The sequence below is a fragment of the Sebastes fasciatus genome, chromosome 13, assembly GCF_043250625.1.
Source record: "Sebastes fasciatus isolate fSebFas1 chromosome 13, fSebFas1.pri, whole genome shotgun sequence".
Lineage (NCBI taxonomy): Eukaryota > Metazoa > Chordata > Actinopteri > Perciformes > Sebastidae > Sebastes > Sebastes fasciatus.
In genome coordinates this window covers 18522483-18549588 of record NC_133807.1, presented here as the reverse complement: position 1 = coordinate 18549588, position 27106 = coordinate 18522483, and the positions used below count along the sequence as shown (strand labels likewise).

At 37.6% G+C, this 27106-nt stretch overlaps 3 protein-coding genes across 3 annotated transcripts; 1 reads left to right on the top strand and 2 right to left on the bottom strand.

Annotated features, from left to right (window-relative positions):
- Positions 1–2459: 2459 nt before the first annotated feature.
- On the bottom strand, positions 2460–8065 carry mylpfa (myosin light chain, phosphorylatable, fast skeletal muscle a). The gene is made up of 7 exons (XM_074655967.1): positions 7924–8065; positions 7110–7208; positions 5890–5965; positions 5676–5780; positions 4358–4436; positions 4221–4269; positions 2460–3312 (listed from the first exon to the last, which is right to left on the bottom strand). Exons 1-7 carry the CDS (start codon positions 7924–7926, stop codon positions 3211–3213), a joined length of 513 nt encoding a protein of 170 aa, XP_074512068.1. The 5' UTR covers positions 7927–8065; the 3' UTR covers positions 2460–3210.
- A 6359-nt stretch (positions 8066–14424) lies between these two features.
- On the bottom strand, positions 14425–18273 carry pheta2 (PH domain containing endocytic trafficking adaptor 2). Its single transcript, XM_074655966.1, has 4 exons — positions 17960–18273; positions 17080–17168; positions 16674–16977; positions 14425–15831 (listed from the first exon to the last, which is right to left on the bottom strand). Exons 2-4 carry the CDS (start codon positions 17158–17160, stop codon positions 15419–15421), a joined length of 798 nt encoding a protein of 265 aa, XP_074512067.1. The 5' UTR covers positions 17161–17168; positions 17960–18273; the 3' UTR covers positions 14425–15418.
- Positions 18274–20683: 2410 nt separating this feature from the next.
- cd2bp2 (CD2 (cytoplasmic tail) binding protein 2) lies at positions 20684–25783 on the top strand. The gene is made up of 7 exons (XM_074655965.1): positions 20684–20838; positions 21110–21188; positions 22259–22391; positions 23479–23636; positions 23721–24306; positions 24390–24475; positions 25495–25783. Exons 2-7 carry the CDS (start codon positions 21114–21116, stop codon positions 25603–25605), a joined length of 1149 nt encoding a protein of 382 aa, XP_074512066.1. The 5' UTR covers positions 20684–20838; positions 21110–21113; the 3' UTR covers positions 25606–25783.
- The last annotated feature ends 1323 nt before the right edge of the window (positions 25784–27106 follow it).

Here is a 27106-nt window from a genome sequence, read left to right as displayed (position 1 = left end):
CTGGCGAAAGTGAAATAAAATCATATAGCTAATTGAATTCATTCCTTCAGATCTACAACTGATGTATTTAATTGATGATGATAATGACATTTGTGATGAGTAATAAACCATAATATATTAAATCATCATGGTGTTTTTGTCTTTGTCGGTGTTTGAAATGTGTATATTGAGACATGTCTGCTTATGCAACTGTTATTCTTGGAAACATTATGAATTTGGCTGAATTTAAATAACCAGCATTTATTTTTAACCAGCTGTCACTGCTATAATAGAAGTGGTCATTTATTTACAGTTGTGCCAAAGAACATATATTGCCAAGAAGTGAAAGCCAATAGTTTGTTCCATTGCAACATCAACACCTAGCAGCAAAGCTAAGCTTCTGCCATTTTGGACTGAAAGCGACAACTGGACGTCAATAAAACGTCCACCTACAAAGTGCAGTACAAAAGTATAACTAAATTATTTCTATTCTATTGTCATATTCAATGTCTCTACTGAAATGGCCTGTGTTGAACAATAAAAATATTATAAATATAATAAGTTGTCAAAAAAAAAACACCAGAGTTTTGTCTCTTTGCTTCTATACTCTTTGGTAGAGCTACACATACATCCATGGTGCTACAGCTTTACTTTCTGGTGGGAATATTCCTGAGCAGTTCACCTATTTTAAAACAAATTCTCAGGTCCATTCTTACTCAACCCAGTCAGTCTCTAAATCTTCATCCTCCTAAATTCCTCATTAGTAGAGGTCAATTTTCGATAAGATTTAGGGGAACTAAATTATGGAATACCTTTTCACATCTATCAATAAACTGTTCATCTGTGAAATGTTTCAAAAGTCACTTAAAGGGTCATTTAATTGCTGTCTTGTAATTGCTTATCCCCATGTTGTCCATGTATCTGTTTTTATGTTTTTTATTTTTTCCCACTCAAAATGTTGTTTGGTTACAATTGCCCAGAACTCTTTATATTTAGATATTTAAATCAATATCCTCCTCACAAACACTAACCATACACTTCCACGTAACACACACACACACACACACACACACACTTATCTTTTTTTGAAATATTTACTGTATTGTTATTGTTGTTGTTATTATATATATCTTCTCCAAATTGTTTGTTATCATTATTATGTAGTCATATTATTTCTTTATATTAATATTGTCTCTAGGTGGAGGCTTCAGATAAGCCCAGTGGGCTTTTTGCCTCTTCCTGCACTTTATATTATTCATTTACTTTTTTTGTTATGTTGTATAGTCTTAAATTGTGCAAAATAAATAAACAAATAAAATGAAAAGCACAAAAAAGAGTGAGTCATAAAACCCGGAAATGAGTTAGCATTTTAGCACTTCCGGTTCCCTCGTCTAGAAGTCAATGGGTTTTTTTTAATTAGTTTTTAGTTAGATGTCTGAAATACGGTCTGTGGTTAACACAAGCTGAAGATATTTTAACATTGTGTTCTACGACATAAAATACGTAAGTAAATACCCCACTTGTGAATTTTAAAGTTTTTACGTGTCTTAAAAAAGGCGGTTGCTAACAAGTGGCTAAATGAGAAACGTCACACGTCATCACGTCAGCCGTTACAGCGTCGCTGTGTATACTCGCGCTCACGCGACCGTTAGTTTATAGCCTAACGTTAGCTTTTTACTTCTAGCGACTGGATTTACACTTCTAAAACCATAAAAGTGATTCATTTGTGAAGATTATCTTTCTGAACAAAACTTGTAAGTATCATGAACGTTTGTTTTGTCACAGAGTTTATTTTCTGCAATAATCCAAAACCCAACAGAAAAAACGTCATTGGCTTGTTGTCAAGGGAACCAGGGCGATGCTAACTTCCGGGTTGGACTACAAAATGACGTCATCCTCGGAGCACTCTTTAGGCTCCTAATAGTACATGCAGGTGTAAAGATGCTCCACTAGATGTCACTAAATGTATATTCATGAGGGGTTTTGTTTTATTATATTATATATAATATATGTAATAAATAAATACATTTCTAATAAATATATAATAAAAAGCACTGCTCCCAGTAGACCCCTTACACACCAAAAAACTGACAATAACCTGATATTTTCAGGTGGAATTTCATTCATTCATTCAGTCATTCATTCATTCATTCATTCATTTAATTCTCACTTTGCAATATCATTTTCCACTTGTGCAATTTTGTTAATAGTCTGTTTATTGCCAATACTGTATATATACTGCTCCTATATACTTCCTTCAATGGTTCATATTTTGTTACACTTTGTTTAGCCCTTTTTTTTTTACTGTTTTAGCTGATGCATCTTGTTTTTTGCACTATCCCCTTTGCTGCTGTACACTGCAAATTTCCCCACTGTGGGACTAATAAAAGAATATCTTATCTTATCTTATCTTATCTTATAAATATTATATTTATTTCACCAGACTTGTTTCTTCCCACAGAGCCACTGAACAGAGACACTATTGTACAAAAGGAGATTTTATTCACAGTTTGTCCCTTTTATTCTTTACAGAGGAAAGGTTAGGAAGAGTCCAGCTTATGGAAAGAAAAAGATGATTTAATGGTTGCAGGAAGGAGCGGAGGGAAAGAAATCGAAGACTTGAATGTTTTCTTTCGGCCCTTTCTCTCCCCTCCTTCAGGTATTTTTTTTCTTTTTTACACTTTTCAAGGAAAAAAGTTGTCGTCACTTTAAGGAGGCAACTTTTTCCTTTCTGACCTGCAAATGCTCTCCCTCCTCTCACCTTTTCCACCCAGGAGGACATCTTCAAAATCAGGAATGAGGTCCTCATATCCCAGTAGTAAATACACCTGTCTTCTCCTCAGATGCTGAGGGAAGCAGAGGGACACTTTTCATTCACACAAACACCTCAGAGGTGGAAGTGACGGGGCAGACAGAGATGTAGAGGTGAGAAGACAGAAGATGGTTGCAAGGAGAAAAAAAAGTTTTTTGAGAAAATCTTGTTGATGGAAATGATGTTACAGGATAATTTTATTGGAAATCAACCCTATTCCCCATAAGCAAACATAGACACCCCATGGGCAGCAGTCCTCTCATGTGTCAGTGTGACAAGTCTTTGGTTCGACCATGAACGGCTGAACACATGGGTTCACACAGAAGGTGGGCGAGGAGGAAGAGGAGGAAAGAAGAGGGCAGGGAAGGAAGGCAGAATAGCAAAGGGATTGCTGTCTTTCTTGACTTCTAGCTTTCTCTTTACTCCTCCTTCTCCTCTCCGTGAGTGATGACGTAGCAGATGTTCTTGTAGTCCACGTTGCCGGCAACATCTGGGGGGAAGGCGGACCACATGTTCTTGATCTGAGGGGAGGAAATCGAGGGTCAGCATGGCGCTACTATCTTACGGATATTCTTTAAAGGAATGCAGCATGTTCTAGAGATACTGGTCCATCGGTCAAATAATCCCCTCACTGTTAAAGAAAGTTCACGCTTTAAAGGCAGCTTACTTTACAAAATTGTTTAGGGGACACACGTGATGGAAAAGTGCGTTCAATACCCATACTACCCTACTATATAGTATGCCAGAAAAATATTTACTATGCCCCAATACATAGTTTGTCAAATGCAGTATGCCCAAATTACCAGGATGTCCTACTACAACCGGTCGCATTCACAGTATGCAAGGCACCATTTGAAGGCGCCATGAGAGCCCAAGGGTCAAAGTTCAAGGCCCAATGTTATGACGAAGTAGTACGTCCCAATTGTATGCATACTGAATGCAACAGTACGTACTTTGTAAGGGCAGCTGCAGTATGTACTAATAGTAAAAAGAAAAAGTATGCGATGTGGAACGCGGCCTGACATTTTCCCTATGGAATAAGGGGGAAGACCCTCCCAGGAAATGGGGGAAGTTGATTATCTTATCTGCAAACAATGACGACACTTTCATAGACACTATCATATCTGGATCTGGATAAGTCTAAGGACAATATGGACATAAAGGTAGTTGACCAAGTAATGTATACCCCACTTGGATCCCATGCTTTGTTTATGTTTTTCCTTTCTTTTGTAAAATATATTTAAAGAGGACCTATAATGCTCATTTTCAGGTGCATACTTGCACAAACGCATAATAGTTCCCCATTAAATAAACTTATAAAAACAAATCTATATGTTCCAGGTGGATGATTGTCTGACTATTAGCACTTGAGGATATGTTGAATAATGAGACCAGTCTGCCAGAAACATGCAGTATTCTGGGATATTACCTCCTCCTTGGTGAACCTGTCGCACTGAGTGGTCAGGAGCTCCTCAAGGCTGGAAAGAGCAGATTGTGGGAGTCAAAATTAGAATTGATCCTATTTGGACATGAACATTAAAATCATTTATTTTTTTAGATGCTCACAATTCCTTCTTGATGGCCCCAGTACCCTCGGGGTCCAGGACCTTGAAGGCGGTAACAATAACGTCCTCGGGGTCAGCACCTGGTGACGACAAGACACAGAGGTGAGTTAACCTTTAAACTAGGGCTGTAACCAACTATTATTTTCACTGTTGATTAATCTGTTGATTATTTTCTCAAAATAATCGATTAGTTGTTTGGTCTATAAAATGTCAGAAAATGGTGAAAAATGTCGATCAGTGTTTCCCAAAGCCCAAGATGACGTCCAAAAAAATTTCTTATTTTGTCCACAACTCAAAGATATTCAGTTTACTGTCATAGAGGAGTAAAGAAACCAGAAAATATTCACATTTAAGAATTTAGATTTTTGTTCTTAAAAAATTACTCAAACAGATTAATCAATTATGAAAAATGGTTGGTGATTAATTTAATAGTTGACAACTAATCAATTAATCATTGCAGCTCTATTTTACACCGACTGAAAGGGGTGGAAGAAGCATTCAAAACTCAAGTAAAAGTTGCAATACCATACAATAAAACTACTCCAGTATGAGTAAAATGTAGCCCGAATCAGTGTTATATTATTATATTGTTGGATCATTATATCTATATATCTATAGCAATGCATCATATGTATTAAACTAATCATATGTTTTGTATAGAAAATATTAAAAGTAACTAATACTGTAAATAAATATAGTAATACAGTAAAATGTACAATATTTCCCTCTGAAACATAGTAAAGTAGAAGTATAAAGTAGCAGAAAATGGAAATACTCAAGTACAAGTACTACAAAATTGTACCTAATTACAGTACTTGAGTAGATGTACTACCACTACTAGGCACTGCGAGCCTTTGATTAAGAATGGTTACTATTTGATTCACTTAATTTATTATTATTTTATTAATCAATTATTTTATTGTATTTAGGTTATACAATTTTATTCTGTTTTATTTTATTTTATTAATCTAGTTTTTACTTCACATGGTTTTACTACTAGTGCTACTTTTATTATAGCTTTTAATTCTATTTTATTACCTTTTTATTATTTTACTTGCATGCATTGGTCTCAAATTATCAAATTGTTGTTCTTTTCTGTTGTTTTCACGTTCCACACTTGCTCTGTCTTATTTCCGGCTTGTCAATCATCTGTGAAGCACTTTGAACTGCACTAACCTGTATGAAAGGTGCTGTACAAATCAAGTTTGATTGGTTGATTGATTGATTGATTGATTGACTGAATGAGCTTTAGCCAACTTCAGTATAATGTAAATAATGTAAAATTTGGGAGAGACAGTTGGTGAAAACTAGACGCCCACCCTTCAGCTTCTCGCCGAACATGGTGAGGAAGACGGTGAAGTTGATGGGACCGCTGGCCTCCTTGATCATGGCGTCCAGCTCCTCAGCTTTCGTGTTAATTTGACCTGAAAAACCCCAAAGAAAAATCGAATTAGACCATGAAACACATCGTCACCCACACATAGATTTACATAGATTTATCCCACCACCACCAACACCACCACCAGCGCTCACCCATTGAAGCCAGCACGTCCCTCAGGTCATCTTTGCTGATGATACCATCTCTGTTCTGGTCAATGATTGTGAAAGCCTAAAGAAGAGAAGCAGAGTGTGTTTTACTACTTTAGTTAGGACAGACGGGGAGATGGGCTGTGTGTGGACAGACGGGGTGAGGCCTCTTTACACTTTTAGGGACTCCTCTGTCATCACTTGGTCCAGCTGGCGAGTGTCTTTGACACTTTAAAAATGTTGTTAGAGGATATTGTGCAATAAAAAGGCTGCACCCGAAGAGTCCTCTCTGACTGATGGGGGTGAGGAGGGGCTGCTGGGGGTGCTTGAGGTAACCCCGAGTCTTTTCTTACATGTTAATTTAGGAACGTATCATAAGATAACAGCTGTCTCATCTGCTCATCATGTCCAACTTACGACTATGAAACTTAACCTCTTGAACTTGAACTCCTCTCGCTCTGACAGACACAAAACACATCCCCCCCGGCTGCTATCTTTCCATCTGTGCGACGTGCTAAGATCAACCCTAATCATCGTGTCATACATTCCCAATGTGGCACTCAAGATGCCCGTATCACTTATCGCAGGGGGCATGTTTCCTCTATTCGCAGCACATATATCCTTTGGCAACGCATTGAAAACAGCGACACCATCATCATCCAATCTCTTGGCAGAACATCCTTATAAAACATCATCTCCCTGACCTCACTGTACTCCAACACACGCCCTTCACGCTCTTTATCTTCTCATCAAATCAAAAGAGATTAATTCTTTCTCTCTCTCTCGCTCCTCACAGTCTGTTCCGCACTACAATACGCCGACGGAGGTCCAGTTCTGCTCGGCCTCGCAGCCGTCAGCCTTAAGAAGACGTCTGAGTGACAGCTGGTGGAGGAGGTCAGAGGTGAACAAAATGTGGAGGGCTTCAGATGGTGACAGAAACTTCAGAGCTCCTCCTAATGACATTCCCGTGCTTATTAAATTGTCAGGGGAAAAGAGGGGGCGCACGCAAAACAGCAACTGCTCTGAAAATGGATCCAAGAGCTGCATAACCAAACTCTAATTTTGGTCCAAGAAATTGAACTGAAATCCCAGCAGGCTCTCTACATGATATATCCATCGATTAACTAAGTAACACTAATGCTTTCTGACATGAATGACGCTCATACAGTAGATAAAATGGGCTCCTGTAGGGATGGAGTGTCGCTGTGTGGCCGGAAAAATCTCACCTCTTTGTACTCCTGAATCTGGCTCTGCTCAAACATGGAGAACACGTTGGAGGAACCGCCATCTCCTGCTGCCTGCCTCCTCTTTGCCTTCTTTGGGGACTGGAGGACAAACACACAAGTGACATCTTCAAGTAAGTCAGTTACATTATTGGCTAAAAGTTACAGTGATGCTACTAAGTTAGTGGTTCCCAACCCTTTTGACTTGTGACCCCTTAAGATTAAGCGATGTAAACCCGCATATATCCATCAAAAATAGGGATTATCTCCTATGAACTTCTTTCTTTTTTTAATTTGAGTAACTGTTAGAAGCCTAAAAGGGTGAAACTACAAAAATCTAAAATTAGAGATAAGGCAGAACAACATTTTTCTTTTTTCTCGTCCCATCAATCATGTCATGACCATTCAGATTTATGTTGTTACCCCGTAAACCTCCAGGTTACAGATAGACTACCAATATGAGATGCATTTGGCTTGTTTTTTTGGTCCTTTTCCTTAATTTAAACCTGGAGATTGTTTGAGTTTGGCATGCAATCTGAAGTGCTTTATGTAAAACTAGAATTTAACAACACGTTAGTACCCAAGCATCGTTAAAACTGCATCACCAAGAACTGCAATCATCCAAAAATCCACAAAAAATATCCAAAATCACTCCATCTACTGGAAGTGATGACATACGCTCCCATCTTTCTTTGTTAATATTATTTCAAACTTCGACAAAAACAAAAAAAATGCATAAAAAATCATAGTTAATCCATGGGGTTGGTTTGATATTTCCACCAGAAGAGTGCAGAGATGTGGGAAACCTGGTACTCACCATCTTGAGACGGTATGAGTGGAGGTTTGGCTGGTCAAGGAGGAGAAGATAGTGTGAAGCCGCGTTAGTCGTACATCCCCGGGGCCTTATATACCCCTCCGCAGGCCAATCTAACTTTAGCCACAGCCTCAAGTTTGGATGGGGATGAAAAAAGAGAGAGAGGGCGAGGGAGGATGGTCAAGGATGAACTGATGGCAAGAGTGAAGGAGACATAATGGCGGGGCGGCGTATCACCTTACAGGAGATCAAAAATAGACCCAGGAGTCTTGGAATTAAGTAAACCTGATAGCTGAGGGACAGTGCTGCAGGTCTGCAGTCCCACGTGGACTAATAAGGACATTCGGGACTTAGATGCTTGTTGGACCATTAGACTCTGTCTCTCCACCCTCCCTGTGTTCACCTCCATCGGCCTGCAGAGGGACTTTATTTTTGGTTTGTGATGTCCATTGCTATATTACGGACTGAGATACAAGCTTTCTATACGCTCAGCTACTGATGCAGCTTTGACCCTGTATGTGCACAGCTCGGCTCGCTTATTTTAAGCTGCTAAATGATGCTAATGTCAAATCTGATAGAAGTCATGATGGAAGTAGTACCAAGTACTATTACATGAAGCCTGAAGAGACATCTGTCTCTTTCTGAAATATCATCTCATCAAAATATCTCTTCACACAACAACCAACATGGAAGAAGAAATAATTAAAATAACTGGGGTATAAATAGAAAATTAGTGTATATCTTTGGATATGCTTGCTCACACAGAAGTGTATGTGTATATACGTATGTATTACATGCTGTAATACTCATTATTGCATTATTGCTTCCTGGGCTTCTTTATATATTCTTTCCTCATTTTTTTTTTTACTTTTCTCTCATGATGAATTGGAGGCTTTGACATAATGTATTAAATTAATTAATGACAATAAAGTATTGTAATAATTTTAGTTGTGACTGCTTGAAAAAGTTGTAAAAAAACAACCACATTTTCCACCCACCAATCTCACCTTTCAAGATTCTATTATTATAATTAACTATTAAAGTTTTAACTTCCTGTTAATCAACTAAAAATAATAATACTACTCATATTCATCATTATCTTTAACATTGTTGTCAATTAATATCATTATTTTTTATTGTGACACATAAATAAATAAAAGACAATAAATCCAGGAGGCAAAAAGCAATAATAAAAAATAAATATAAAATAAAATAAATAACTGTAAAATAGTGATAAAAATAAATAAAATAACAATAAATACACCCTAAATTAGAAGATACTCCAAATAAAATATCAATTCATCAATTCATCATTTCATTGTGTGATATGACATATAGAAGCAGTCGTGGAGGAAGTACTCAGATCTTAAATAAAAGTAACAGTACAACAATATAAAAATACTAAACTACAAGTTAATATCCTGCATTCAAACTCCTACTTAAGTAAAAGTACAGTATGATCAGAAAAATGTACTTAAAGTAACAAAAGTACTCGTTCTGCATTATATAAACAACATTATTACATTGATACTGTATAAAAATAATTTTCCTGTTGCAGCTGATTGAGGCAGAGCTAGTTTAAAATACTTTATACCCTCCTAAAGGTCATAAGATAAATATTTAGTCTTTTCTCTAATTGCTGCTTTTTTTATGTGAAACATTGAATAATTTGACCTCTTTGGGACTCAAAGATTATTTAAATGAAACCATTAAAATCCCCCAAAAGTTGGTTCAATTTTTAACAATGCTTTGTATTTTATATCATTTATATACCTAATTGGTATTAACCAATTAACCAATAGGAGAGTAGGAGTATAAAGACACATAAAATGGAAATATTTAAATATTTATTATGAGCAGAAGTTGCTCAAATGTCAAAGCATCTCATATCATGTTTTCTAACTCAGTAGTGTTTTATGTAAATCTGGTTTCTTGTGTCTGTTTCCTGTTTTGTTTATTTGGATGTTTTTTCTTGAGGACAGGATGAGGTTTATCGTCAGCGTTAAATAAACAACAGCATGCCAGACAGTGAAAGCACCATTAACCTCTGGCTGCGCTTTCATCAATTGTGTGTTTTGTGTTTGGCCTCGGTCATGAACACTTTCCCACCTGTTTTTGCCCCCTGAACCCGCCCGACCACCCCTCTCTACCCGGCATTCCTCCCCCTTAAATATATACAGGATTACTTGGAGGGGCGATGGCAGCAGACATTCCCAGAACAGCATAAAAGGGACAGCTGAGGCAGACAGAAATAGCTAAATAAACTTGACCGTCTACCAATGCGCTGATCCCTGAGAACAAACTGCTTTCCTTCATTAGTTTCTTTCAGGAATTATATCCAGATTTACCTCAGAGATAATCTGTTGTCATTTCATTAACTACTTTGTTAATCTTCTTCTGTATTGGGGGACTTTGTTTCTGGCCGCTGTCTCGGCTCTCTGGTCCCGATTGTTTGTGTTTCCAATCATGAGTCATGTCTCTGTCCTTTACTGGTTTCCACTCGTGCGGTAATTTGGATCAGACAGACATTTGTTCATCTTTTATCGGGACATCCAGAGCCGACGCTGGCTGTCAAACCTCCCCTTGTGTTGACCTTTGACCCCCGGTTCACTTGATCATCAACACCTCGTTGCAAGAGTGAAATATGTCACACGGCACATGTTCTGACTGTGAAGAGGTTTAGACTGATAGACTATCTTTTACATTCAATATGAAACAAAACCCCTTAAATTTAAACTTTAAAATGCCTCTTAAACTGTTCATTTTAATTGGAAGCTGTAATTTTAAGGGGTAAAACAACTGAACATGACCTTTAACAGGCCATAATGTTGCTTCTGCTCCTTAGTCTCCTTTACATGAATGATTCAGTGCTCTAAAATCTTAATTCAAGGTTTAAACAAATTAAGGGAAATATGAATCATTATATTCAGTGACTATTGAGGTGCATAGATCAAGAGATGATTATGACATTTTAAAGCATGTTTGAGTTTTTCTGCTACCAGCTGGGTTTGACTGTTTCCTGCCTTAATAAGTTATATTATAACAATATGATAATAATGTATAGCTTATTGTGGCTACCTTCAGCTGTTCTTCTTCAGCTGTTTGTCAGATTCCTTGCAGACATTTTGCATTCTGTATGTTCGGCACTTGATATCGTTAATAATTTCATAATGTCCTAAAACAAAAGAAAGAAAGAAGGGGAATTGCATTACCTAATTCTCATTTTACCAAACACCTACAAAAGGAAGAATTATATATTTTTTGGATCCTGAGAATTGCAGCTCTCAAACAAATAACAAGAAGTTGGAGAGGTAAACAAGTGGCTGGAAACAATAGAGGACATATATAGAATGGAAAAAGTAATTTATATGAACGAAAAGATGGGCCCTCTTTAAATGAAGTAAAGGTAATTGACTAACGAATAGGGCTGTCAAAGTTAATGCAATAACTCGTTAACACAATTTTGTTTTAACGTCACTAATTTCTTTAACGCATTAATGCAATTTGCGATTTTTAAGTCGTAGCGGGGCCAGTTTTACAGCTAGAGTGAAGAAAACCTAAGGAATCCATTGGTACTAACCACTTCATACTAGCTTGTCGCGAAGGAGGCTAAATAACGCTCCAAAGTTACACTAAATTTTGTTGAGGAAAAACTGGTGGGGGGTTCCTTTGACCTCTGACCTCAAGATATGTGAATGAAAATGGGTTCTATGGGTACCCACAAGTCTCCCCTTTACAGACATGTCAACTTTATGATAATCACATGCAGTTTTGGGAAATTCAGCACACTGACGGCTGCTGTTGCCTGTTGGGCTTCAGTTTGTTATGATTTGAGCATATTGTTTTATGCTAAATGCAGTACCTGTGAGGGTTTCTGGACAATATTTGTCATTGTTTTGTGTTGTTAATTGATTTCCAATAATAAATATTTACATACATTTGCATAAAACAGCATATTTTCCCACTCCCATATTGATAAAAGTATTAAATACTTGACAAATCTCCCTTTAAGTTACATTTTGAACAAATAAAAATGTGCAATTAATCGCAATTAACTATGGACAATCATTATTACTCACTCATTCAATAATTAAATCGAATGACAGCCCTAGTAACAACATATATAAATATTAATGAAATATGAAATGGATGTTTTGTAAAGATATTTTAAGTAATATACATGAAACTGTAATAGAAGGTCATAGCAGCAACAGTAGGCATATAATGAAACATCAGATGAAACCTTTCTTTTTTTCTCTAGTGTTTTTGTTCATTTGTTTTATGTATGCACTGTTATCCAGGTAAAACAATTGTTATTATTGTAAATGTATTTTTTAATTTTTTAATTTATTTAATATAATAACCAAAACTCTAAATGATATTAGGCATAAAGCAAATTTGTTCTATGAAACATGAAGACACTTTGTACTATTTTATTTAATTCTTCCTACATTTTCTTCTTTTGATTTAATTTTTGAAGTTAGAAATCTGAGTCTCGTCATCAAGGAATGCTTCTGATTATGTTTTTCAAATCTGTCTTGATTAATAAATAAATAAGTTAAAAAAAAGAGGAGTAAAAGCTCTTTTTTCTATAAACTCTTAAATATTGCATTTATTGCATTAAGATTTGTCCCACTCAATTGTAAACGTTATGAGTCACAGTTATCATTGAGCATAAACTTTTGACATCTCAAACTTTTCACAGCTGACTTAACAACGCAGTAGTAAAACACATACAGTCTGCATTAACAATGTGTTTACAGGCTGCTGACGTGAGGAAGTGTTTCCATACAGATGTGAGAGCATTCTAAGGGAGTGTTTGCTGTAACGTGACACGAGTTGCCACGCTCCTCTGAGGCCATCTATCACTTTTTAGGTGACTGGTATGTCTGTCTGCAGGGCGGGAATGTGGAGAAGCTCCCAGCTCGTCGAGAAAGACGACCTCGAGCAAACTCACATGTCACATGTCACATGTCACAGAGTGTTTTACTGTGGTGTCTGAGCTGCCTCAGGTTGCCCTGTTTTGTTATTTGACTCCATTGTGCCCCATGAATCACCAGGCTGTAAATCTGAAGTATAGGTCAGATGTCAGCTTTTGTTTTTTTTTCAGTCTGCTGGCGTTGAACGTGGAGGAGGCTGAATGAAGAGTATATTTATAACGCTTGTTAAATTTACACGTTTTGTCTCATAAGCAGGTGCTTTGTTTAATTAACTCAGTGGATTTGATGGACATTACAGTCAGACATGTTGTAATGATCCAAGTAAATGAGAGGATAACTCAATGTCAGTTTTAACTCCAGCTGCGTTATTTTGGTCTCTTGCATACTTTTATAAATAACTGCTGTTTCTGACTAAATCATACTGCTTCCACTCTAAATCAGGTGTTTAGCTGCAGCACAATGTGCCTGCAGCGCCCCCTGCTGGTTACCATCCTCCACTAACTGTCATATACAGTATACATACTGTATAGTGTCTCTGATGCTTCATAGGATCAATGATTTATTTTTTGCCATTTAAAGGAGAGCAAATTAACTTCATAAGCTTCAGTGTTCTCTGCGTTTTCCACAAATTCCCTCTTAAAGTAGCTTTAAGGTAATATAAAATAACTGTGGGAAGGATTCTACTGAAAGAACTACTGAAAGGGGCAGTGACGTATATGAAACCTGCATTGGCGGAGGTCTACGCTCTCCGAGTGCACTTCTAGTTGTCTTTCTGTGTTCGTAGATATTTTTACCCAAAACACAATGTTTTTCCCTACTTAACCAGCGTTTTTTTTGTTGCCTAAACCTAAAGAAGTTGTAGTTTTGTTGCCTAAACCTAAAGAAGTTGTAGTTTTAGTGCCTAAACCTAAAGAAGTTGTATTTTTGTTGTCTAAACCTAAAGATGTGAAGTTGTAGTTTTGCTGCCTAAACCTAAAGAAGCCTTTTTGTTTGTTTTCAAAATGTGACATTTCATTCAGATTAACGTGTTAGAACGTGTTGCTTTTAAGTTTCACTTTCACTTTTACAACGTAGTAGGTGTAGTAGGCCCCTAATAACTCACATCTATGGTGCTTATAGCGACTGATAAAGTCTATTGAATGGCCTGATAACAGTCGAATCGGATGCAGTGTCATACTGTCATGGTTTACAGTAAACTTAATTGGGACGCTTGAATAAAACAGTCATCGTTAATGTTTTTAGTAGCAACTTTGCTTTTTGAGGAAAATATTCAAACACAAGATCCCATTTCTCTATGACAGTAAAAGAGACAAATATATCTGTCTCATGCTTATTACCTCCGCCACGGGATGTACAGCTGCCTTGGCGGAGGTCTGCGCTCCCGAGTGCACTTCTAGTTTCCATATCATTTCCCTGTGATTCTAACAGAAACATTCACCAAACACTCATCAAACTTCACAGTCTGGACTTAAATTTAAAATGCAATGTTTCTCATTGTATTTTGTGTATCAGCATCATATTTTATATCACAAATGTATGGCTGTGTATAACAGATTATGAGACATTTAAGTCAACGGACTGATTTTATTTTTCATGCAATGAAAAATATATAATACTCTTTGCTTAATACTGCATCAAACAGCCTGTCTACACCATGGATAGTTACAATTTAAAATGAAATAGTAAACATATATCTTCAATGCAATCAGCAGCAGGTATGCAGATTCCAGTTAGCAGAACAAACAAGGAGAGAAAGGCCTTTTTCATGGAGGACATTTTGACGTCATAGCAGGAAAAGTGTTAATAATAAAAACATTTTTTTAAACATTTTAAACCTTTATGAACTGAACTAGAATATGAAAGTCTTGTTTGTGTATCATCGGACCTAGGTCGACAGATCATTTTCATTTTTTCATGCAATGAAAAATATATAATTCTCTTTGCTTTATACTGCTTCATACAGTCTTTTTATGCCATGGATGAACCCATTAGTTGCACCATGTGAGTCACTGCTCGGGGAACTGTTATGCAGTTAACAGCAGGTTCCAGTTAGCAGAGAGCACATGAGAACAAATAAGGAATATGCTGTTTTCATGGACGACATGAGATGTCACAGTACAAAAATCCCAATAATGATTGGGACTGCTTCAGTTTCAGGGTCCTGTTATTGTGTATACTGGCTCAGTGTTGCGCTGTCACGGCTTACTTAGACACTTAATAGAGCAGAGACCTTAGTAACGTTAGTCAAAATGCTGCATTTGTGTGCAGATTCCTGCCTGTTCTTTGTTGCAACCCACGGACACTTTAAGGCCGTCTTGGCTCAGGCAAATTACAACTTTCTGTAATACAAATCTAACAGAGAAATTATCTAAACTCGTCATATGAAAAAAGGAACATTTAGCAGGTTTACAGGTGTCTGGACCTCAAACTACATGTTCTTAAATAACCCACAACACTTAAAGTTCAGTTCCTTTTTAACACACATGAACGACTCACTTCCTCTTTAGAGGTCTCTACCATATATGAATATATACAGTCTCTAACTGTCAGGTTTTCTTTCAGCCCAGGTCGATGAGATCTCCATCGACGTGTTCCTCTTCTGCTCGTCGACTCCTCAGCCACTCCTCTCTCGCTTTCTTCACTTCCTGTCCATAATAATCATGAAGTTTGCTGAAGTCCTCAAGTGGATCGAAACCCACCAGAGGCCATTCACCGTACAGAGGTGCCGGTCCATTAAGAGGTGTGACGTGAGCGTTTCTCCTGGGCCACAGTTTAGGAGACTTTTTAGCCACCACTTTGGTGGGTATAGACGGTGCTTGTAAAACGGTGCCGGCGCTGAAGCTTCTCGACTCCCTGACCACCGCTGCTGTCGGCCCCAGAACAGGGAAGAAGAAGCTGGAGGTGGACTGTTTGAGGGCCCCGACGGAGGAGCTGTGACGGGACTCACCAGAGCCTTGTTGCTGTTTAGCTTCTGCAGATGGAATACAGGAAATTAACAAACATTTAGGCTCCTCATTATTAATAATATGGCACCATTTGCAATGGAATAGTTTGGCTTCTCATCTAACTGTCCACCAGAATAATAGCCAAGAAAAATAGCAACACAGAAGATATTAAAGGGACTGTTTGTAACTTCTTACACATATAAATCAAGGGTCTCCATGGCCGGAGTCTGCTGTATTCTGCTCCGCTGCTCCTCTGCCTGCCTAACTTCATTCTCACACCGCACTCGTTCTCGCTATTTCGCTCCACTCTCACGTTTATGCGTGCACACTACACACTGCAGAAGAGTTAGTTTAGCTCTGAGAATATCTAGTAAACGTATAGTGGACGTTTGTGCAGAAATAACTGCTGCAGCTCCTCCACACCAACAGAGGTTTCCCGTGTCTTGTGAAGTGACGGGGCTCCGCAGCGAGAAACGTTATCGTCCCCAACCAAAACTCCGGTGTCTCCCCTGTTCCCTCTGACCGCGGTCGGGAGGCTGAGGCAGGAAAAGCCAACACTAGGATCAGCATTGATTCATGGAGAGACCTTCGTCTGGTCAGCTAACATTACTGCCAAGCAGGTGAAATATAGAGTGATATTGTGGTTTGGGCTGACGTGTGACGCCTCACTGTTTTGAGCGATGCTCGTTCATTTCTATGTAGAGCGAGCACAAGCGCAACGCTGACTTTCGTTGAATTAACAGCCACAGGTGTCGCTGTTAACAAGCATTTCTGATTCTTACAAACAGTCCCTTTAAATAAAAGCACAAAAGCCCTATAAACTTGAGTCTCTATAAATGTTGTATTGTTACCAGTAAACCGAACCCACCTTCATACTGCCTCCCCAGGTCTCTGACCAGCAGCGAGAGGTAACAGTGGCTGGCTGACAGCAACGCTTTCACCCAGCTCTCGTGAGTCTGACCATCTCCTGCTGCAAATCTGTAGGTTTTCAGCCCGGGCCCCTCAAACACCAGAGAGAAGGCAAACTGTCCGTCAGACTCTGAGCGGCGAACCGCACACCCCTCCAGCACGATGACCCCCAGCAGGTGGCGGTCAGCTGGACGCTCCTGGTAGAAGAGCAGGTTGGCCTTCAGGACAAACCACCGCCGCTGGTAGGTGGCAGTCCTCTCTTTCTATATGAAGACAGATGTCAAAGTAAAGCAGCATTATTACATTTATGGAAAGCAGTACTTAAGATTCAGTTATTTCATGTTGTGTTTTATGTTTATCCAAACCTTTTTATAGAGATATCCCTCTTTATCTACCGGAGAGGTGCATGACAGGTAATGGGTCAAAATCTTCTGATGGAGCTTCATCACAACACCTGAAGAACATTCAGAATGTAAAATACTTAAAACTGCATGACATGTATCAGTAAAACATGTTCCAGAAATGATTAAATACATTATTTTTTATCAGCAAAACATAAAATCATCAAGCAACATGATTTTACTGGAACTACAAACCACAATAAGTTATCACTTTTCCATGAAGTTCAACTTTGTAGATCTTTAATATCCTCAGCAGTCCATGTAGGTTTTGAGGTACTTCTACTTTACTTGAGTATTTCCATTTTATGCTACTTAATACTTCATCAGAGGGAAGTAAAAGTAAAAGAATGAGTACTGCTTCCACCATGAGGTATTTATACTGAAAACTGATGTACGGTGAAGGATGTTCCAGAAATGTTTGAATCCAGGAGTTTTATCAGCAAAACATTGATTGAAATCATCAAGCAACCTGATTTTAAACAGGGACCACAATAACGTTTCACTTTGCTATTGAATTCAATTCAGTAGATAATTATTATTATTATATTATTATTATTATTATTATTATTATTATTATTATTATTATTATTATTATTATTATTATTATCCTTTAGGTTTAAAAGCAACTGTCAGTGTCACTAAATGCACTAAAAACTAGGACCATTGTTACTCCAAATATACTGAATTAACAGAATATACGGTCAAATTGCATTTATGAATAAGTTATAATGACAATTACAGTAATAAAGTTGATCTAAAACCAACAAAAACAAGTGTCGTTCTCCTTCCTTAGTTGTCGTACAGTGAGTCAGTGACAGAATAGAAAACAGTGACTCAGACTCACCTCTGCCAGCGTTGAATCCCTCACAGGGTCACCTTACTTCCACACAGACATTATTTACATTATTATATTATGATTATAGTACAGATCTTCTCTTCGGTCCTCAGAGTTCCTCAACGTGAAGCCAGTTGTTCTCTATCGGTTCGATGCATCCAGAAGCAGACAATGTTTGAACATTATAGTTTCAGGTTACTACCACTGGTTTTCCCTCGGGTACCAGAGGACGAGTGTTGAAATATAAATAACTCGACCCACTTCCTGGTAACTAAATCCTGACACATTATATTCTCTCTCCTCTACGCTCGAGTCCACCCCGAGATCAGCCGAACCGAGCAGCCGCCCGCTCACAAGAAGTGCTACCTGGAAGTGAGATGCTGGATGTTGAAGATGTATTTGCCTCAGCTCTCTCACTTCTGCTTTTGTGTTTCTTTTTTGAGTTTTTATTTTAATCTCTGGTGTGTGTAGAGCAGATGTCCCTTGGTAGATGAGTCTCCAGGGAGATGTGCTGCTTATTTTCAGATATGAGGAATCGTGACAGGTGTGTATATCAGGTGTGTCAAATTCTCTTCTTTGCTTTTAAAGGTCAGGCCTGAATCGGTCTCTCTTTGTTAATCTCTAAATATTAAGAATATGTTTCGTATCAATGAAAAGAAAAGACAGGCATTACATGGCCTCTGGAAAATGTGCGGCTACATTTCTTTGCTTGTTGTTTCTATTTTTGACTCACACTTATCCTTTTTATCCTCAAGGAATTCAAACTCTAAAAGAGTCCGAGGTGAAGAGATTTACAGGGTCTTTGTTGCGTGCAGCAGCTCGCCTCCACAGTCTGAGTCAGGAGCCAAAATCAACTTAAGGTCAAAGGTCGAACCTCAGGGCGAAAACTGATATTCATGATAAAGAAAGTGTTGAATTCCTGCAGATTGTCATTAAGTATCTATTTATTTTAAATACAGCATTTCAGTCATTACATTGGTCATCAGGTGTTAAATTCACAACATGAAACATCTTTATACTATACAATATTTTATACTATAACCAATCAAACATTGAGTCAAATCACAACCACCTGAGACTGAGATTTAAACACAATATCTTTTTTTTAATGATTTAACTTTCCTATATGCTCCTGCCTACCAGGTTTGTGTGTATGTGTGTGTTATATATGCATGAAAAATAAACTACTATCCAAAACGTTGCTTAAAATATCAAATTTGACTTGTGGGATTTGACTTTTGGGTTTGAGTTATGACCACAGAAGCTTTATTGTATGTCACATTCTAGCAGAGATAGTAGGCTACAATTTTCAGACAAGCAAATTCTTGTATTTGTGATGGAGTATTTTATAGTGTGGTATTTTTTTTTACTTAAATAAAAGATCTCAATACATCTTCCACCAGGTTTATCAGCTGTCAGTGTCTCCCGAAATAAACTAAAAACCAGGACCACTCCAAATATACTGAATTAATAGAACTACAGTCAAATACTACAATTTGTATTTATTAATAAATTACAATGAGAATAACAGTAATAAATGTAAGCTAATACCAATAAAAACATGTCTCTGTTTTTGTATGGTGCCTTAGACTCTGCTGTTTTTGGGCCAGTCTGCTGCCTGACTACTGAGAACTACAACATTTCTTTTATTTTATTATAAAATAATTTGAAATAATATTTAATAATATTATTAAAAGAAAATTACAAATGCATGACTTGTATTTGTGAAGGAGTATTTTTTTTATTGTGTGTGTTTTTTAAAATTTTTTATTTCAAGAGTTCTTCCTCTAAGGCAGGGGTCAGCCACCTGCAATGTGGCTCCGGAGCCACATGCGGCTCTTTAGCCCCTCTCCAGTGGCTCCCTGTGGATTTTTAATAAAATTAGTGGAAATTAATAATTGTTTTCTGTTTACATTTTCAATTTTATTTGTCATTGTTGTAGGTCTATGGTACGACGGAGTATTAGGGCCACATTGAGGGGGAAAAAAAATCTGAGATTACGAAAATAAAGTCATAATATTACAAGAATAAAGTCGTAGTATTATGAGAATAAAGTCATAATATTACGAAAATAAAGTCGTAGTATTATGAGAATAAAGTCATAATATTATGAGAATAAAATTGTAATATTACGAGAATAAAGTCATAATATTACGAGAATAAAGTCGTTATATTATGAGAATAAAGTCATAGTATTATGAGAATAAAGTCAGAAGTTAAAGAGAAAAAAGTCGTAGTATTATGAGAATAAAGTCATAATATTATGAGAAAAAATCATAATATTACGAGAATAAAATCTTAATATTATGAGAATAAAGTCATAATATTACGAGAATAAAGTCGTAGTATTATGAAAAAAAATCAGAAGTTAAAGAGAAAAAAGTCGTAGTATTATGAGAATAAAGTCATAAAATTATAAAGTACTAATTCTACGTGTAATTTTATTTTTTTCTCGTAATATTACGACTTTATTCTGTAAATCTCAGATGTTTTTCCCCTCAATGTGGCCCTAATACTCCGTCGTACATTTGCTCTTTGGCCCTCACTGCATTAGACCTATATACTATATACTTAGACTATAAACTGTGTTACCTTCATCACAATGATCAAATGTTTTGCGGCTCCAGACAGATTTTTTAATATTTTGTTTTGCCTAAAAAGGCTCTTTTGATAGTAAAGGTTGCAGACCCCTGCACTAAGGTGAGTGTAGGCTGTACTCCTCCTCACCAGGTGGTGGCGGTGAAGCGCAGCGTCGCTGTTCACCAACCAGCACACACATTAAGAGAAGAAGAAAAGAAACGAAGAAGAAACGAAAACGAACGTCGTTTGAATTATTTCAGCAGGTTTCAACACTTTTACAGATAAACATCTGTTTCTTCAGCTTGTTTGTAAGTTTCCACACCAGCCTAATATATAGGTTTATACTGTAGTAGTTAACTTAATGTAATATCACCTTTACTTTGAGTTTAAACTGTGATAAATAGCTTTACTTGTTCTGCATGCTGCTGTTGTTGGCTAACATGATTAGCATCACAGCTAACACGAGCTCATATATTCACAACGTTGCAACAATCTGCTCTGTTAAAGTGTTATAAACACATTCAGCGAGGTTGTAGCTGCGTCTGAGGAGTAAACAAGTCACTGCTTTGTCTTCTGTAGCATCATGTCGAAGAGGAAAGTAACATTTGAGGACGGAGACGGAGAGTTAGAGCTGGAGGAGGAGCAGCCAAACAAGAAGGTAACGGATCAGTAGTCCTGGACTGCATTGTTTACAAACAACACATCTAATAGATCAATGGTTCGTTAGAGCTGGAGGAGGAGCAGCCAAACAAGAGGGTCATATTTACCTCTGAGGTGCAGTGGAGAAGAAGTAGAAAGTTGCATAAAATGGAAATACTAGTACCTCAAATTTGTACTTAAATACAGTACTTGAGTAAATGTACTGTTCTACACTGCAACCATATAATTTTAACAACTAAATGGTCTCAGGTGGAAAAATAACGTTTTATAAGACAATAACAAAGAGCATCCAAGTCACCACTGGATTTCCTTTGGTCCAGTGATGACTATACATATTGCACTAATGACTTCTGAAGCTCAGCTTGAAGTGAAATTGTCTATAAGGAGTTTGTCATCATGTCAGTGTTTGCCTGTTTATAAAATGTTGTAGTTGCATGCTTTAGACAGGTGCAGGACCTTTCTTTCTTGTCCTTTTATAGGGGCTTTTCGGTGCACCTAAACCTTAAGTTAAGACTGAAACATGCTGAAGTGCACTTTTTAGCTGTCAGACTAAATGAACACACAGACAGGTGGACTGTTGTAGAGCTAAATCGATGACAGTGTTGTCAGGACATCTAGCAAGAAAAGGGATGCCTCCATTACATTTAATGTGAAATAATAATTGTATTATTTATTTAACATTTATTTAGCCAGGATGTTCCCATTGAGATTTAAAATCTCTTTTTCAGGGGGGTCCTGGCCAAGACAGCAGCATAAAAGATTCACACAAAGAGGCACATAAAGGCATAAATAACAGACTTAAAAACAAAACAGCAAATTGCATCAAGTTGGTAGTGTCAGTCAATACCAGGACGAGTACAGTCAGTGTTCAAATAGTCCTTAATTCTGTTTTTAAAATCATGCATGCTTTGACTACTTTGAAATGTCTCTGTAGCTGACACCAAGATATGGGTACGAAAATTTAAAAGCACTTTCATCAAAAATTGTGTGGTTTCTAGGAATGATGTTCGTAACTTGTCCGCATAATAATGTGATATTTTTCTCTTCTTTCCTCTTCTGTTGAACCAGACTTGTGAGGCTGTGAGCGGACCAGGCTCCAGGTTTAAGGGCAAACATTCCCTTGATAGCGATGAAGAGGACGAAGGGGAAGACACAAAAAGCACCAAAAAATATGATATTCTGGCTAGTGATGACGTGGAGGGTATGTCTTGTTTAATATCTGAACTGTAACTTTGAAGTGATAGATGACAGAGATGTGGTCTTACTTACTTTGATATGACATATTACCTCAATATATAGCCACACTTATTGAATATACAAAAGTGCACATACACCTTTAAGTTTATATTTATACAGTATGTTCCTCCTAAGTATAAATCTACAATTTTTCACCATAATGAGAATGTGAATTAAAGAGTAACTGTGGTATTTTTCAACCTGGTGTGTAAATGACTAATGGGGAGAACAAATTTCTGAAATTGGTCCAGTATTGAAGGATAACGCTGTAACTGGCAACTGGCAGCCGCAAAATGAGCTGCGAGGGCAAGTGAGCTGCGTCAATGTTACGTTACGTCCACTAAAAGTGTTTGTTTTTGACACTGACAGGCTCAGATTGTTATTTTAAGTGCCTGACAACATTATGGAAAGGACCCTAAAGAGAAATAAAACATTTTTCTTTCCTTTCTCTTGATCTGGTCTGTTTGTTATTGGGTCCGAATCTCAAGGAGAAGTCGTTTTGTGAAATCTGAATACCCGCATACTCTGACTAAAATAAATACGGGCAGCCATCGAATTCAAAGAACTCATTCACAATATCGAAATCATCTAAATATTCAGCCATGTCATTGAAAATCTTTTAGATATCACTAAGCTATGCTTTCTGTACTCCAACACAACAAACTCTGCCCGGCTGGCACTCTCGTTTCCACCATGGATGTATTCTACTATTCCAACACCTCGCCAGATTTCAGAACAAGACTTCTCCTTGAGCGAGACTCTTTCCATAATGTCAGACACTTATAATAACAATCAAAGCCATGTCATGGCAAAAAAAAGCACTTTTAGTGGACGTAAATGATGGTGCCAGCTTGGCCCAATAGCACCATATTGCAACCTGTGAGCAGCTGCCGTCTACAGCGCTCTCTCTCAATATTGGACCAGTTTCAGAAATTGTTGTCGCTCTTAACAAGAAGGGGCTGAATTCTTTGACACTGGAAATTTTTGTCCATTTCTGCTACATACCAGTGCCGTAATTATGTCAGCTGAGACCATGTTAACTATGTTTTCAGGCCAAGAGGGAGCAACAATCGACTTTGACGAGGGAGTTTCTATTACACCTTTCAACCTGGATGAGGAGATGCAGGAAGGATACTTTGACTCTGAGGGAAACTATTTCATCAAAAAGGAAGAACAGATTAGAGACAACTGGCTTGACAACATTGACTGGGTAATTGTTTTTAAGGGACTTTTGCTTCATGTCTGAAAACTTTTCAAGCAATTTGCAATCATAATAATAAGTTATTTCTTCCAGGTGAGAGTGAAAGAACAGCCTTTCAAACAAAAGAAGAAAGGTCTTGGAGCCAAACGGAAACGCAGAGCCGGTGATGAGGATGAGGCTGAGGAAGAGAAAAAGAGAGAAGAGAAGCAGGCAAACCAAGAAAACGATGAAGGAGAAGAAGAAGAGGAGGATATGGAGCCTGCAGAGGACCCGCTGGCATCCTACACGCAGCACCAGCTCACTGAAGCTGTGATCGAACTGTTGCTACCCGGGGAGACAGTTGCCAAAGCGCTCCGTCGGCTAGGAGGCCTTGGAGGACGGAAGAAGGGAAAGCTGAGGGAAGAAAGTAAACCCACAGAGGAGGCTAAAAGGGATACAGAAAAGCTGGACAAGCTCACAGCACTGGCTGACAGACTGGTTGGATCTGGGATGTTTGAAATCTATCAGCAAACGTATGAAAAACTGGCCTATTTGATGAAGAGCATGAGCAGCAAGCGACCAGCTGTGGAGAAGAAACCTGGAGGTGATGGTGATGAAGAAGAAGATGAACTTGACATGTTCGCAGATAAATTTGACGAGACGAATACAGGCAGAAAGGATGAGGAAGACGACACAAAAGGTTGCTTAGTGTTACTTGTATAAAATACAAAATACATTACAAAATATCTTGTTTTATTTAATTTAGTTTTGTTTTCTTCTCAGTGAGCGATGAAGTGATGTGGGAGTACAAATGGGAAAACAAGGATGATTCAGAGGTTTTCGGCCCCTTCACCAGTCAGCAGATGCAGGTATTCTCTTACACCAGGTCAAAATCAAAAAGCAGTTCTTGAGTTTGTAGGTGATGCAGTGTACCAGTGGTAATGTATGGTTTCCTTTTGAGATAAATCCATAAAAGAGTACATTCTTAGAACACCACTTTTGTTTGTTTGTGGTGTTTTCAAGTATGGAATCGGGACACAGTTCTGGTTTTTATGCTTATCGTCATATTAGAAGTTTATGTCTGTTTTAAAGTATAATCTAGCACACGCACAAACTTAAAGGGATAGCTCAGGTGTTTTGAAGTGAGGTTATATGAGGTACTTATCCATAGTCAGTATATTACCTACAGTAGATGACGGTCAGTTCACTCCCAGTTTGGAGAAACAGACAAGAGTACCAGCACGGGAGCAAAGCAATATTGTGCTGTGGACGGGTGCAGCAGAAAAACGTATTTTAGACACATAAAAAAATCAGTTTAAGTATACGCTATATTTAGTTTGTGTTATTATGTGTATTTGGTGTTATAAAGGTGTTTGATCTTCATTTCGGATTCACCAAAATCACACAATAACTAGGGCCGGACCCAAATATTCGACTATTTCGATTATTCGCTCGTCATGTAGGTTTTCGACTTTCAATTTGGGGATTTGGATATTCGTTTATATATCTCGGGATTACAAACATGCATAAAACATATCAAACCTTTTGGAAAATGTTTTTTATTCAATAACAAATAATAATACCCCTACTGTAGAATAACAGAATCCTTAGAAATGAACGCCTTTAAACAAACCTAAAGACACGTGTCGCAGCGCTATGCCGTCCATCTCAGCCGAGAACGGAGAACTAGCTTGCTTTATCCTTCCCAACCGAGCTGCAGGCTGAGATAATTTACCCAATTATTTTGTCTTTCTCCTGCATACTTATGTACCTGCAAACTCGTTAGTAAATCCCATTATGTTTACTAGATTATTGGGCTGCAGGCTGGTTCTTCCTAACCTCAATCTGGCCAGGTGGGTTTTTAATCTTCTTAATGTCTGTTTTCCAGGGTTGGGTGGATGAAGGCTATTTCAGCACTGGTGTTTACTGCAAGAGGATCGAACAGGAGGGAGCTCAGTTCTACAACTCCAAGAGAATAGACTTTGAGCTGTTTACATGATTTGTGTCCAGCAGTAAATTACTCACAACCATCACGATCACTCTCAGCAGTCATGTTTTCCCTCAGTCTATATTCAATCTTTTCATCCAGGGCTTTGGTATCAAATCATTTTAACAGGGGCTTTGTTTTCTGTACATTGTTTTTAAATAAATTACTCATGTATGTGGTGCTGCTATCAGATGTTTTTCCTGTCTCTGTTATTGGTTTTCTTAGAACCAAATCACATTGTGGGTTCATTTTAACGCTCATTGAGAACTGATTTAATTTAGATCATTTAGTGAAGTTTAAATAGTTATCCCACTTGACATTCATTTGGACATTGACATTTAATATAATTATTTTAATTATTTTGTTACTGTAGAGTATTTTACACATGTAGTTACTAGGGCTGTCAATCAATTAAAATATTTAATCGTGATAAATCGCATGATTGTCTGTGATTAATCATGATTAATAGCAAATTAGTCACATTTTTTATCTATTCAAAATTAACCTTAAAGGGAGATTTGTCAAGTATTTAATACTCTTATCAACATGGGAGTGGGCAAATATGCTTGCTTTATGCAAATATATGTATATTATTACTGGAAATCAATTAACAACACAGAACTATGACAAATATTGTCCACAAAACCCTCACAGGTACTGCATTTATTGCATTTATGCATTAAAGAAATTAGTGTTATTAAAAAGATTTAGCGTTATCGCGTTAACTCTGACAGCCCTAGTATTACTGTTGAGATGAAAAGATACTACTGTTAGCTTGTCAATTCAGACAGCTTTTTTTTCCAAACCTCAATATTGAATGGCACTTTTGCAGTGAATAAATTCATGTTCTCAGAATAGGGAGGTGTATTCACACCATCTTGTGTCTCCTTGTACTTGTTTTGAGTCTTTTTAGTTGTTTTGCATCATTTGCAGTCATTTTGTGTCTCTTTGTATGAGATTTAGAGTACATTTACTTTCCAACAAGAAATTGTTAACACTTCAAACAGAGGCTCTGGCCCAGGAGTCCACCGACCCCTTTGACCTCTATAGTTCTGTGCCCTGTAAGGGAATGGACATTGAGATGGTGACATCTTACAAGTACCTGGGTGGTCACCTGAACAATAAACTGGACTGGACACCATCTCAGGACTGGAGAGCTCCTTCAGCGACAGGTTGCTCCACCCAAAGTGTGTGAAGGAGCGCTGTCACAGGTCTTTCCTTCCTGCAGCTGTCAGACTCCACAACCAGCATTGCTCCCAGTAGACCACTTACACACCAAAAACTGACAATAACCTGATATTTTCAGGTGGAATTTCATTTCATTTTCACTGTGCAATATTATTTTCCACTTGTGCAAAGTCTGTTTATTGTCAATACTGTATATACTGCTCCTATTTTTATACTTCCTTCTATTTAAATGGATAAAATTTGTTACACTTTGTTTAGCTCTTTTTTTTACAGTGTTAGATGATGCATCTTGTTTTTTGCACTATCCCCTTTGCTGCTGTACACT

What these genes read in the sequence shown, in the direction of transcription:
- cd2bp2 (XM_074655965.1), top strand. Translation starts at nt 21,114, where the DNA reads ATGTCGAAGAGGAAAGTAACATTTGAGGACGGAGACGGAGAGTTAGAG. An exon ending in GGCTAGTGATGACGTGGAGG is followed by an intron (nt 22,392 to 23,478) that starts GTATGTCTTGTT and finishes CTATGTTTTCAG; the next exon opens with GCCAAGAGGGAGCAACAATC. An exon ending in TCACCAGTCAGCAGATGCAG is followed by an intron (nt 24,476 to 25,494) that starts GTATTCTCTTAC and finishes TCTGTTTTCCAG; the next exon opens with GGTTGGGTGGATGAAGGCTA.
- pheta2 (XM_074655966.1), bottom strand. Translation starts at nt 17,160, where the DNA reads ATGAAGCTCCATCAGAAGATTTTGACCCATTACCTGTCATGCACCTCT. An exon ending in AGGGATATCTCTATAAAAAG is followed by an intron (nt 16,978 to 17,079) that starts GTTTGGATAAAC and finishes GTCTTCATATAG; the next exon opens with AAAGAGAGGACTGCCACCTA. An exon ending in CCTGGGGAGGCAGTATGAAG is followed by an intron (nt 15,832 to 16,673) that starts GTGGGTTCGGTT and finishes TTCCATCTGCAG; the next exon opens with AAGCTAAACAGCAACAAGGC.
- mylpfa (XM_074655967.1), bottom strand. An exon ending in GTTCGGCGAGAAGCTGAAGG is followed by an intron (nt 4,437 to 5,675) that starts GTGGGCGTCTAG and finishes TGTCGTCACCAG; the next exon opens with GTGCTGACCCCGAGGACGTT. An exon ending in GGGGCCATCAAGAAGGAATT is followed by an intron (nt 4,270 to 4,357) that starts GTGAGCATCTAA and finishes TGCTCTTTCCAG; the next exon opens with CCTTGAGGAGCTCCTGACCA.